The following is a 12,300-nucleotide window of genomic DNA, read 5'->3' as shown; positions in this document are numbered from 1 at the left end:
TTATGCTCAGCCTCAGCACAGCACGGTGCAGGGCTGCGGCTCGGCTCGCCTCACTCACTGGGCTAGTAGGAAATAATCTGGTAATCTCAAACTACTCCTCTATTTCAACTGGGGCCCCATTCACACACAGAGACCCTTTGTCCTGAAACATTTATGACCACCCTTTGAATCTCAATCAGGGAATCAATCAAAAACACATTAAACAAATGTATATTTGATGTTGAAAGCTTAAAGGGAATTTTCTGTCGAGTTGACCTACACATTTATACTCCCATGGTATCAAACAACAATTCCTGCTGTGCTTTTTCAAAATGTTAGCAAACTGAACTGAAATGAGGACAATATCCATATCAGCATCAAATATCTATGAACATACATTTTGAGCACAATAAAGAAATACATTATGTGGAATTTACACACCAAGATAAATGCACACACAGACAAAAAATAACAACTTGGAAACTGTATCAATCTGCCTGAGATAGATTTCAATAAACAAAGCAAACAGAATGGAAGGCAAATATGGAGCGAAGGCCAGACAAATATTTGATGAGAAGATAGGGACTGTAGCTGAGCTGTATGACAGGGTAGCTCAGGACCCCACACACACACACACACACACACACACACACACACACACACACACACACACACACACACACACACACACACCTAACCCTCAACCCTGACTGTCTATCTGCTCTCCACTGAGTTGAAGGTAGCAGATGTGTCTTTCACAGCCTGTAGAGTGTGTAACCAATCTGCAAACAATAGCTGGAACTTGACAAAGGTCATTGCACTTACAACACACTCTTTACAGTAAAGGGCAGTCAAATCCTTTTGGCCACTTAGATAAAAAATGTCCTTTAGTTCTTGTTTTTCCACTTTACAGACCACAGAACAGCCATTTAACATTAAACACAAGCGCAGTCCATAAATTGTGTATTTCCTGTCAGTGTCTAGGCTCATTAGTCAGCCACTATAATGCTATTTGAGCTCCTAGGTAAGCCCCTTAACAAAGTTTAAGTCACCTTTTTGACCTCCTGTTAAGCTAACAGTTGGTGTAAACATGTTCAATCCTATTAACATAATAATATACAGGGGACTGAAGTGCCACAGTGCCATTGCCATGTGCTGAAATCCTGCTCTGAGTCTTAATTACAACAGACAGCCATGACAGTGAAAAAGATCCAGCACCCGCCATGCTTTCTAATACCTGCCACTTAAATAGACTATCGGGGCAAACAGTAATGGCCAATCAGAAGAAAGGTGTTGAGAGGCAGAAGGTGTTTTGCATGCATTAATCAACTACTTAGGTGTGGTCAAAAAGACCCAAAGAGTAACTTAATGACGCATGCACACACATGCATCAACATATGTAATATGTCATATCTATATATGCTCTTCTTATATACATGTGCTAAATCTATGACATGATATACCAAGATAAAATACTGACTTGATTAAAAGACAAATAATTGCAGAGAGAAAACACAAAGATTGAGGACATAAACTAGCAAATACCAAAACACATGCAAGAGGAAACTTCAGTATCTCTACTGCCGCTTCCTCAATTAAATAAGTCCCAATCAAATGAATGTACATTTGGTTTGCTTATTTTATGTCTGTCTGAGATCATGTTGTGCAGAGTTTGTGCAGTCTATAAACCCTCCCCTCTGCTGTCAGCAGGGCAGCCGTCCAGCATCAGCCTGGCATATCAGCTATAAATGGCAGCTACATCACTACAGCTCAGGCTAAAAATACAGGAACCTTCCGTTTCCCTGTATTCTCAATTGTGTGTTAAACTTAAGCTTAGAAACCCCATAAGACTAGCTTTATGTGGAAACAAATGAGTATTGGTTTTGGACCTGTTGAAGAGTAACTAACAAATCCTCAGTATTTTGACAGCAAAATTCTTAAAAATTATAGCATGAGAGACCTTTTCCTTGTTGCTTGTGAGCCAGGTTTTAAGAAAGCTCTCTAAAAGCTATCAAAAGTTTCACAATTTCCCACAACCCCCTCCTGTGGGTGTGCCTGTAAAGTGCTTTACTCCCCTCTCTTAAAAAGCTCTAAGGGATTGCATCATGGGACGGGGTGTAAAAACGATGGTAGCAACATACTGTAACATGGGGGAAATACCTCATGTTGGTTGATTCATAAACACCTTGTGCACCGGCTGGCTCTCAGACTGGTCTGTGCTATGCTGGTTGTAATGGTAGAGCAGACTGTGCCCAGTGCCAGTGTGTGTGTGTGTGTGTGTGTGTGTGTGTGTGTGTGAGTGTGTGTGTGTGTGAGTGTTACACACACATGTACACAGAGTTATACAGATTATAGCGTGTCTCTGTTTTAATTGAGTCTCAGCCTTTGTGGTGTCTGTTATCTCTGACTAATAGCATACATTGGCCCTCTCTCATTATCAGAGTGGGTCTTTATCAGAGACCCTTGTTTGATACAGTTAGAGTTGATGCATTATGAACCGCACACCAAGAGTCAGCAGTGATCTGCATATTCAATAACTTCCGTAATTATATGCGCAATTCATCAGATGGGATGTGATTGCAGGGGAAGTGGAATAGAGTGGAATAGAGAGGAGCAGAGAGGTCTGATTCCTGGAGGACTAAAGTCTAATCACAAAACTAACATGATAATTGAAATCTAAATTGAAAGGCTTAGCTCTCGGGGAGAGTATGTCAGACGTGGAGTGTAGAGGCGCTAGTGAGAGTGAAAGAGAGGTAGAGAAAGAGTTGCAACAAAAATAAGATTTTAACAGTGTGTGTAGTACACAAGCCCCTAACAATACACACATGAAAAAGTAGGGGTGCTTCACACCAATATTATAACAAGCTCCAAAAAATGTCTCCGTTATGGAGGTAAAACTTGCCGGAGTGAGAGAGCTTGCTTTAAATATTTCACTTTTATGCACTTATCCAAATCCTCATAAAACTAACCACAGAGTTTACTTTTGTTATTAAATTGTCCCATCTTATTTCTGAAACAGCTTATTTTTTCTTTTTTTAGTGTAACCCTTTACTAACAAGTTGTTGCACATTTAAAAAAAATCAAGGGAAATTTATATATATATATATATATATATATATATATATATATATATATATATATATATAGAGAGAGAGAGAGAGAGAGAGAGAGAGAGAGAGAGAGAGAGCGAGAGAGAGATTTCCTCAACCCACTCATATCCTGGTCGTGGACAGAGTGCGTCAGAGGGCAGTTCAATGTTGGCTCCATATTTCACGCTGTCACCATCATCTCATTGCTTGAGTAGGCCGTGCTATGTGGTCTTTAAATTCCTGTTTTCAAGAGGTGACTGAAATAATTGCTGAACAACAATTGTGTCAAAAGGGACTTGTTCTGCACTGAATTGAACAGAATGGTCCTCAGCTTACACCAAAGTGTCTAATCACTTTAGCTGTTCATTTAACCTTTTACCCTGCAACACTTTGCTACGTCACAGCAAATACAGAAATGCAAATAAAGAAAAAATGGCAAAGAACATAATGTAATCAGAGAAAGTATTGTGGACGAAAGTAACGCTGTCCTCCATTTCACCTCAAACGGTGTGCTGCGTCTTCACATTCACTTCTCATGTTTTACTCATTGTGAACGCGACCCAAAGGAAGAACTGCTGGAAAGAGAGAAAAGTCCTCTGTCCCGTTCTCCTCTCCTCCCCCTTTCTCCACCGTCCCTCCCAACCACAGGATTCATATTCATCCCTCAATAACGTTTAATTAGTAATGCCAAATTCATTAACCTGTACTGCTGTTACGCTGGCCTCAGCCATAAATTAGCTTAATGTGAGCAGACATATTGCAGCTGTAATAAGGGACATAAAACTCAAAGAGAAACACATACCGTTCCTCCATAGTCATGGATCATTATAACTCAACAGTGTTTTAAAGCCTTCCTTTTCAGAGTAGCAGCTCTTTAGCAGCTCTTAACTATAAGCCCATCAAACACTTTAATTTTTTTGTCATGCTTAAGAAAATTGTTTGAATGCTGGTTGAAATATAAATAATTTTATGAAATGCATTACTCATGACAACCAGTATTTTCATCACCCCTTCTCGCCTCAAGATTTCCAATGCTTTAATTAAAATACATATAATATCCCTGAGTGTTCAATGATAGCTAAAATGAAGGTATGAAATGCAGTTATGCAGTGGTAAGTCATATCTTGGTAAAATATTAGGTGTTTTGAGGGTTCATGGAAGAGTACATGTTGTTTCCAACTAAGCTGCTGAGGTTGCCAGAAACCAATGCAGAATTGGTTTTATCAGTAAAAAGGGATGCAAGAGACAATTCCAAGAGCTTCTGACAGCTCCTTCTAATTAGCCCAACTCTTTGGCATCTTGTTTGAGTTTATTAAAATCAGCTGAGGGAATGTGTACATTTTGGCTGTGGGGCAAGTTACCCCCTTTATCGCGAGGAGGCATGGTATTAGCAGCCTTCTCTGTCAATCTTGTTTTCTGTTAAAAATCTTAAAAAATGGAGACATCCAATCGGGCAGACAAATGGATTGAGGAAACAACCTGCTATTGTAAAAACCTGGGACGACCTTCACTGTCCTAGGATTACACGTTGACCTTTCTGCTCTCTATCCCCCAGTGATCTCGCCTAACAACCCGCACCAAAGAGCCTATTAGGCCTGGATCCCACTTTGTTGTTAAAAAGGGTCTTGTCCTTTCAGAACACTCACTTCCTCGCTTTCTGTTTTTTCAAGCATAGGTGGTGGAGGAACACAAGTTCATTGTTCCCTCGCAGATGGAAGTTGGAGTTACCAGGGTAACAGCTCTAATCCTCCTTTTTTACCACTTTTTTCATATTAACAGCCTATCGAGTGCTACCTTTTAAGTCACAGGCAGACCGCTCGCTCACTTTTAATTAGCTATGATTTTGTTTGCCAGGAGACAGCATGATGAGCTAATCGAAATTTACGAAATAATGACGTACTGCAAGCAGCTACTTTTTTCTCCTGAGGCCTGCTCCAAGAATAACAATAATGAGGCCATTATCAAGGATTGCACTTTAAAACGCTGCCCTGCCACCAAAACAGAGTATGTAATTGTTCTGGTGTTTTCCATACAATCAACAACCCATTGTTGATGACTTGAGAACTAAGGGAGCAAAGAATGGGTGCCATAATGATTGGTTTGTGCTGCCATGAAGATCCTGTACAAAGTGTCCACTGAGGAAGGACCTCGATAGACTACTGATTTGCTTGTAAGGGCTCTGGATAAAGACAACTGTCTGGCTTTGTAAAAAAAAAAAAGTCCTTTCTGCTTTTTGTCTGTCTTGCCGCTTAAATAGCCCCCAAGCCGCATTAGAGAAGAACCATTCATTTAGTGAAAGGGTGGGAGTCCCACAGACTCATGTGAAGGGGCCACATAGTTGCTGGAGAGAATAGCCATTTATATAACCTCCTGCCATTTCAGAAAAAAAATATAACTGATAATAAAAGGTGTGTTTGTTATCTACGAGATGACTAAGGGGTGTCCGCAAAAGAATAATGTATTAACATTTGACCAGTGCTTCTATACATATATTTAAAAAGTCAATTTAGTTCACTAGTCATGTATGTCAACTGAGCTTTATCTAACATGTCAAGATGACTCAATTAGATAATTGGATATCTACGCTCCAAAACTAACTGCATTATAAATGCAGTCCAGCCATTTGGAAATTAAAATAGAAGATTATGATAAATAGAGGCTGGAAATTAAATATTTTGTCAAAAAGGTCCGCATCTAAACTTACTGGGTGAGAGCTCAGCGGGTTTGTACAAACACGGTGCTGCACCTATTAGCCGTGCTCCATTGTAAAGGAGTGAGAGAGACAGAGCTCGAGGGCAGGAGGAATGCTAAGTGGGCCCCTTAGCCTAGTCAACCTTCAGTGGGTTTCATTTATCTTCATCTTGTTAGACTAAATTAATTAACAATCTCAATGTTACACACTTTCTCCTTTCATTACATCAAATAATGGCAGAAATGTAGGGGGAGGTCCTGCCCACTGGGAGTAGAGAGACTGAAGACATCTCTCTCTCTCTCTCTCTCTCTCTCTCTCTCTCTCTCTCTCTCTCTCTCTCTCTCTCTCTCTCTCTCTTCACATCTTTGTATTCTGTCTCTTTAAATACACAAACAAAAACCTGTTCGTCTTCCATAAACATATGAAAAATTGATCTAATATGAAAACACATCTTCTTTTCAACAAAGAGAAAAACTGAAAGGCTTACATTAACACAAGCATCCGTAGTTGCCTATTAAAGACGCTGTGCACATACTGTACTCTAGTTCAGAGAACTTTTGCGTTAGTGCTAGAAATATTGGGAATTTTAAAATAGACTCTCCTGATTATGAGACAGTACAAAGGCTTTGACTTGTACGTAAAATATGGAGTTTAAACTTTTCCCCATCACGTCAGAAGAGTTTGATGTATTTTTCACGATGGCCATGTATCAGCACTTACAGCTACTAAAATTCAGTGTGTGTATGACTCAAAACCAAACTAGTGACTCATTACAATAATGAAAGGGCCATCCGGTGTGCTACTGAGATATGACATACAGTATAAAAAAGTCAACATCTGCACATTGGAGCAGAAATGTAGGAGCATGTTCAGAAAGCCCCCTTTGACCTAATTCAGTTGCTTGGGAAAAGATACTGGGATTCTTCACTGGAGGAATGTCTTAACTGCCACATCCATCCACCCCTGTTTCTATCCTTTTCTCCCCTTTCACCCCTACCCCCACTCCACAGCCCACTCAAGAACACAAGTCTTATCCAAGCAAAAGGGCTAACCCTGAAGCAAAGCCTGCCTTTAATCTTGGCCTGATTGTTGAGGCCTCAAATCTCCAGCCAGTGTGCGTGATATCTTTCTACTGGCGCTTCTCCTTTAATTAAAACAGACATTGACAGAAGGATGTGGATTAGCAGTGCAATAATGTGTTTACTTAGAATAATCACAGTGTTTCTTCACAGCTCTGAGAACAAAAGGAAATTGTTGCCATGGTCAAAGGTCATGTTTCTTTTTTTCATCTTTTTTTTTGCAGATGTGAGATTTGGATGCAGAAATGTTCCTTGTGAATTTAAGATATGCTTCTGTCAGACCTCCTGCAACATACACTGTACGGTACATCTTTAGTGCAGTTATTTATCCAACAAACTGGTTTCGACAGGTGCTGAGAGTTAAACGCCGCCATCCACTTTGTATCATTACAAAAACTGCGGAAATGAGCATAGGCAGTGCGCTCTCAAAAGTGTAACATGCTGTATGCATGAATAACTTCTGTCAAACCACAGCAGACATACCACACCAAATAAATTGGTGCCAAGACATGAAAGAAAAACCGATACTGTACATTTCTGCATTACCTATTTTATTTGTTTAATGCATTAAACAGTAAGTATATCAAGGATTTATGAATGTATAGTAAATGTGTTATTATTATTTGATAAATGGCTCTTTCAATGTGTTCAATAAATAAGAATTATTATAAAAGTTTAATTTCATTAAAATGTTCCAATTTAAATTCTGTCAGAACTCATGGCTCAACCGGCTATTTTTATGAAGTTTATAAATATAGGTCTCAATCTTACTTTAAGTATCATTTTAAATGATTTAATTCTAAAGATATATAAAATAAATGTAAATGCATGAGGGATTTTCCTATTGAATTCCTGAAGGACATTTTGACTAGCGAGAGTAATGGTATCAAATTGTCCTTTCTTTTTAAAATGCCCCCAACAGTTCTGAGAGGGGAAAAAATGCTGTTAATTTAATCAAATAAGTGACCTTTTGAAAAAAAAATCAAAGAGGATTCATTAGCTTTAGTAAAGTTTGGCTGACAGCAGCTTTGAAAGGCAGATGCTGCTGCTGTGGCTTCTAATGAGCCAACCCTAATTAGGGTGCAACACTGGAGCCTAGAGAAGGTGGTTGACTAGGAAAAGAGCCAATGGTAAATACATGCTCTTATTTACTTCCTCTCTGTGTAATGACAGCAACATTTTTAATTAGAATCACAGGAAGGGTAAAGACAAAAAATGTAAATCTTTATGGTAGGTTGAATATAAACACGGAACACAACAGGAAACAACAGTGCATCACAAGACAGATATGGCAGCGACTGTCTCACACATCCCTGATTAGGGTGGTTAGTAAGGGAGGGCAGATGGGGAGAGGGGTCCGACAAAAGCATGCAGTGTAAAGACACAGAACTCCTGATCTGCAGGTCCTTTAAGCCATAAAAGGGAGAGGAAGAAAAAACATGTGTTCCTTAAGTTGTTGATGTGTGCTTCCAGTCTAACTGGAGAATGTCAGGGTCAGCCACACACTACATGAACACAATCATGACACACAGCTTGGGTAAATATGTTAGAGTCCATGTTGGATATTGTTCAAATATACAGACACATGTGCACACAAGCATGTGCACGCACACACAGTACAAAGTCTAAAGCTAACAATGTGCCACAAAGCATAACCCCTGTTAGCCCGCTACCACCCCAGCCCGACCTATGATCCTAAATGGCAACAACAGAAATGAAACTAACCTCAGTAAAAAGCTGCTACGAAGAAAGCCCTCCATGTCAGCGTGTGGGGTTCTGGCAGGAGAAATCACAGAAAACCATTTACACTATGAAACGAGTGGTAATCAAGAAGAAGAAGGAGAAAAGGGAGAAAGGGGGGAAAGAAAGAAAGAGAAAAGGGAAAGAAAGAAAACACACAGAGCATACATCTCCCTCCTATAATAAGGCATGTCTTTAATTAAAGCAGAAATATGGCTACGAACCCATCCTCTCTTTTTATGAACTGACATCATTAATTATACCTCTTTCCATCGAGGGAGTGGATTTGCATACAACATCGGTTTGCACTGAGAGCCTGATGATATGTTTGCATCAAATAAACTCTGCCTACTGATCTCTATACAGTCATTTTCCACGGCTGTGTGCAGATATATACATGTACATCCAGCACTTTAACCACAGATCCCAGAGCAGCCCCAGTCTGTTCAGAGTAGCTAACGGTGGTCCAGCTGCAGCCCATGTGTGGCGAGGGTGCTGTGGCTTCTGGGAGCCCAGCCGCAAGGGACCCAAGCTGGGACTTACAGCGTCAATGAGGCAAAAGGATGTGGTCATGATGTCACCACTTGTAGGGGTCGTTCAGAAGCCTTACACACAAAATACTAGAGACACATGGCTAAAAATTACTTACAACAGGTTTCCATTAGCCTATGTCATTGGTCTGTATAATATACACTTTTATAGTGTTAAGATTGGTTAAAAATGATTTTGGACCAACATGTGCTGTAAGTGGTAAGAAATGAGAAAAGAAGTCTCAAATCTCACAACTAGCCTTATAAAGATACTCAGACACTGAAATATGGCAAGGATATTTTCAGCATTATAACATTTCGCTTCAACATTTCATCACTCCACCATCCTTTCATTCAATTTCATAACTTAAGAATTCAAGAGTTTGAAAGTCTGCAGATCAAAATCCCTGCTGGTAAAAATCACTGCTTTTTAACACCAATGGAGAGAAAAATACTCTCATTCTGAATTTATAACACTTCTCATGCATATTATCATGACTACCACAAAACGCAACAGCAAATGACATCTCAGACCTTAAACACCTTAAGTTTTAGTGACGTTGGTGTAATTTGGCTTTTTCTCCTCTTGCTCTTGTGGCTTATGAGACAAAGCCTCTGAGAGAATGGAAAGAATGAGCTGGGCCCAAGGACACTGTGCCTTTCAGTCTGGCCAGCACTTAGCAAGGCAGTGGATCCACAAGGCCCAGAGGGCTCAGCTGAGACTTTTCTCACAATAAGGTGTCTGGGGAGGCGGGAGTGGCATAGCTAGGGGCGCTGCAGCTCTGCTCTTTTCTCCACTCAGCTGGGCCCAGCGCACATAATACCATCACCACGCCACAGCACACCAAGCCAGTGACAACGTGAGAAAACAACCGTCAAACAGTGTAGAGGAGATCAAGCGTGTCTCCTCACTTCTCTGAGTGCAAAAAGCACACATACTCTAAAGCAGGCACACAAACTGAAACAATTGCTAACACAAATGTGAATTCGCTCTGAACTTACAGTTCATGCATACAAATTCTAGTACACATTTCTGTACGGCAAAGCAGAAATTAGGAAGGAGAATGAAACGGTATCGAGTTTTAATGCAGAAACTCATAAATGGCAGGATTAACAGAGCACTCTTTTTTATTATCTGAATGTGTCTTTAATTTACTGGCCTCTAAAAACCCTTAGCAGACTTGCTAAAACAGTTCATTAGCTGCCGAGAAAATGAAATAGATTAGGCTATGCTCAGTTTCTATCTTTATCTTTGGTCTTATTCCACAACCCGTGTTCTTTCACTCTGTGTGCTTGTGTTTCTTCAGCTGTGCCTGCTGTCTACAGTCCCATTGTGGTCAGAAACAACTAAACTTCGCCTGTGGAAGCAAAGGTGCGGTTTGGAGAGCACATGACCAAACTCAGGAAAAAGTGACTGAGCCATATTGTATTTGCGCTTCTCAAAAAATAAGAATGTCTTTAAATTAAGGCTAGGCCACAATTCAAGGGCAGGCTTTTTGGTGAAGGAGAAGCAGGGAGGATAGACATCACTAAGTTGGCCTGGACCAGTCTGAGCAGCACAGCAGCCCTTTCGAAGAATGAGCCTCTGCCAAAAGCTGCCTCTGCCTAACCAAGTCTCTCACCATCTGCAACAAATGTGCTCTATTAAAGCAGTACCATATGGACAACAAGCTAGCTATTAACACAGCTTCAGCACATCCCCTTAACCTAGCCCAGATTTCAAACTTCCAGTCAAATTGACTGCTGATTTAATGCACCGCCAGCAGCCATGTGGGTCTTGGCACGAGACGGTACTCTCAGCCTTCAGTCATTAACAGGCTCACATAGTGTGCCGCGCACAGCGAGACACAGAAGTTAGCGGCTCAGATCCTACCAGGAACTACATCCCAGGTAACTTGTTATATCCCTTAACCAAACCCATATGAGAAAACATAACAATATCCAAAGACGAGGATACAGAAAGCAGGAGTCTGCACTGATCCAGGAACTCCAACCTTCTTAAGACAAGTAAACCAGGGCTCAAAACACTCTATTGTAAAGAGTGGAAACAAGCTTATGAAGCAGATCTACCCACAGAGTGGCAGCCTAACTGGTGGCTTATGTCTCAGTTCTTCCACAGTGATGGAGAGTGCATTTGCTCCCTCTGCATGGATCCAAAATGGCAGTGATTAGCCCTGTAGGGTGTGAGGGGGTGGCGGTGGGGTGGGGGACAGTTTAATCCCTGTGGGCCGGGCGGCCATGTTGACGCCTCTCCCCTCTCTCTCTCTGAGTCATGGGGGGACCCACCCACCGTTCACAAAGCCATGCTCTCTTCTCCTCGACCATGACGCCACAACTATGATCCCTCTGCTCTAAGGCCTTAGACAACACACACCAAATCAATTACAGTTTTACCCCGACTCCAAAGTTCAGTATATGTAGTTTGTTTATCTTTTCTCCTCCTGTCTCAGCTGCTTAGATACTATACATAATTAGAGTGGAAACACATTTCGTCTCTCAGAAGCCTGAATGTATACAGTGGTGTGCACTTACAGAAACTAAGTCTGGGCAAAAGTCAGAATACAGTTTTATTTTAACTGTGTTAATTATTAACCAATTTTGTTCTCCATGATAACAATATGTCTGCCTGTACAGACCATCATACCAGACCAGTGAATACTTTTCTTTCAATTAACAGATTGAAAGTCTATAGCAAGCCTGGTTTCAAATTATTTTAATATAATTCAGAGTTCACATTGGATCTGCTAAGGATTTACCCAAAAAACAACTAAAACACATTTATTTATACATGTTTTTAACTCTTAAAACACAAGATCATTGTTCCACACAGTCTGTGCCAGTAGTGTCCCGATGTAAATTGAATTGCTAAAGACTGCCTGATGACAGTCTAATTAAATAAGCCTTTCAGGGCTCTCAGTGGAGCAATGGGATGTGTGAAAAGGTACTGTTGGTTCGAGAGGAGGGAGATCCAGAGAGGGGGAAAAAAGCTGTCCAAGCAATCCCAACATCCCAGCAGACAGCTTTACGCCAACTCAACACCCAGTCACATGAAATATGGTGATACCTGGTCCAGCACGTGTCCATACACTCACATATTTGCCTTTACACCTTCAGTGTAGCACACACACCTTATGTTACCTTTACTAATGGCAATAGCGTCACATTGACCCCCCCCCCATCCCTTTACCTAC

The 12,300-nt window shown here is 40.8% G+C and overlaps 1 protein-coding gene across 6 annotated transcripts in view; it reads right to left on the bottom strand.

Annotated features, from left to right (window-relative positions):
* Positions 1-12,300, bottom strand: part of sox6 (SRY-box transcription factor 6) — a 129,334-nt gene that overhangs the window by 92,859 nt on the left and 24,175 nt on the right. For 5 of the 6 annotated variants that reach the window (XM_029457999.1, XM_029457991.1, XM_029458006.1 and 2 more), the window contains one exon: positions 8,565-8,615. The exons of the other annotated variant lie outside the window; for it this stretch is intronic. In XM_029457999.1, the coding sequence (XP_029313859.1) occupies positions 8,565-8,599 (35 nt within the window). In that variant the 5' untranslated portion in view covers positions 8,600-8,615. The remainder of the gene's footprint in view (positions 1-8,564; positions 8,616-12,300) is intronic. 6 annotated transcript variants of the gene reach the window in all.

This window comes from Cottoperca gobio, chromosome 3 (assembly GCF_900634415.1).
Source record: "Cottoperca gobio chromosome 3, fCotGob3.1, whole genome shotgun sequence".
NCBI lineage: Eukaryota > Metazoa > Chordata > Actinopteri > Perciformes > Bovichtidae > Cottoperca > Cottoperca gobio.
Note: the sequence above shows the minus strand (reverse complement) of the source record. Positions and strands in the feature narration are given on the sequence as shown.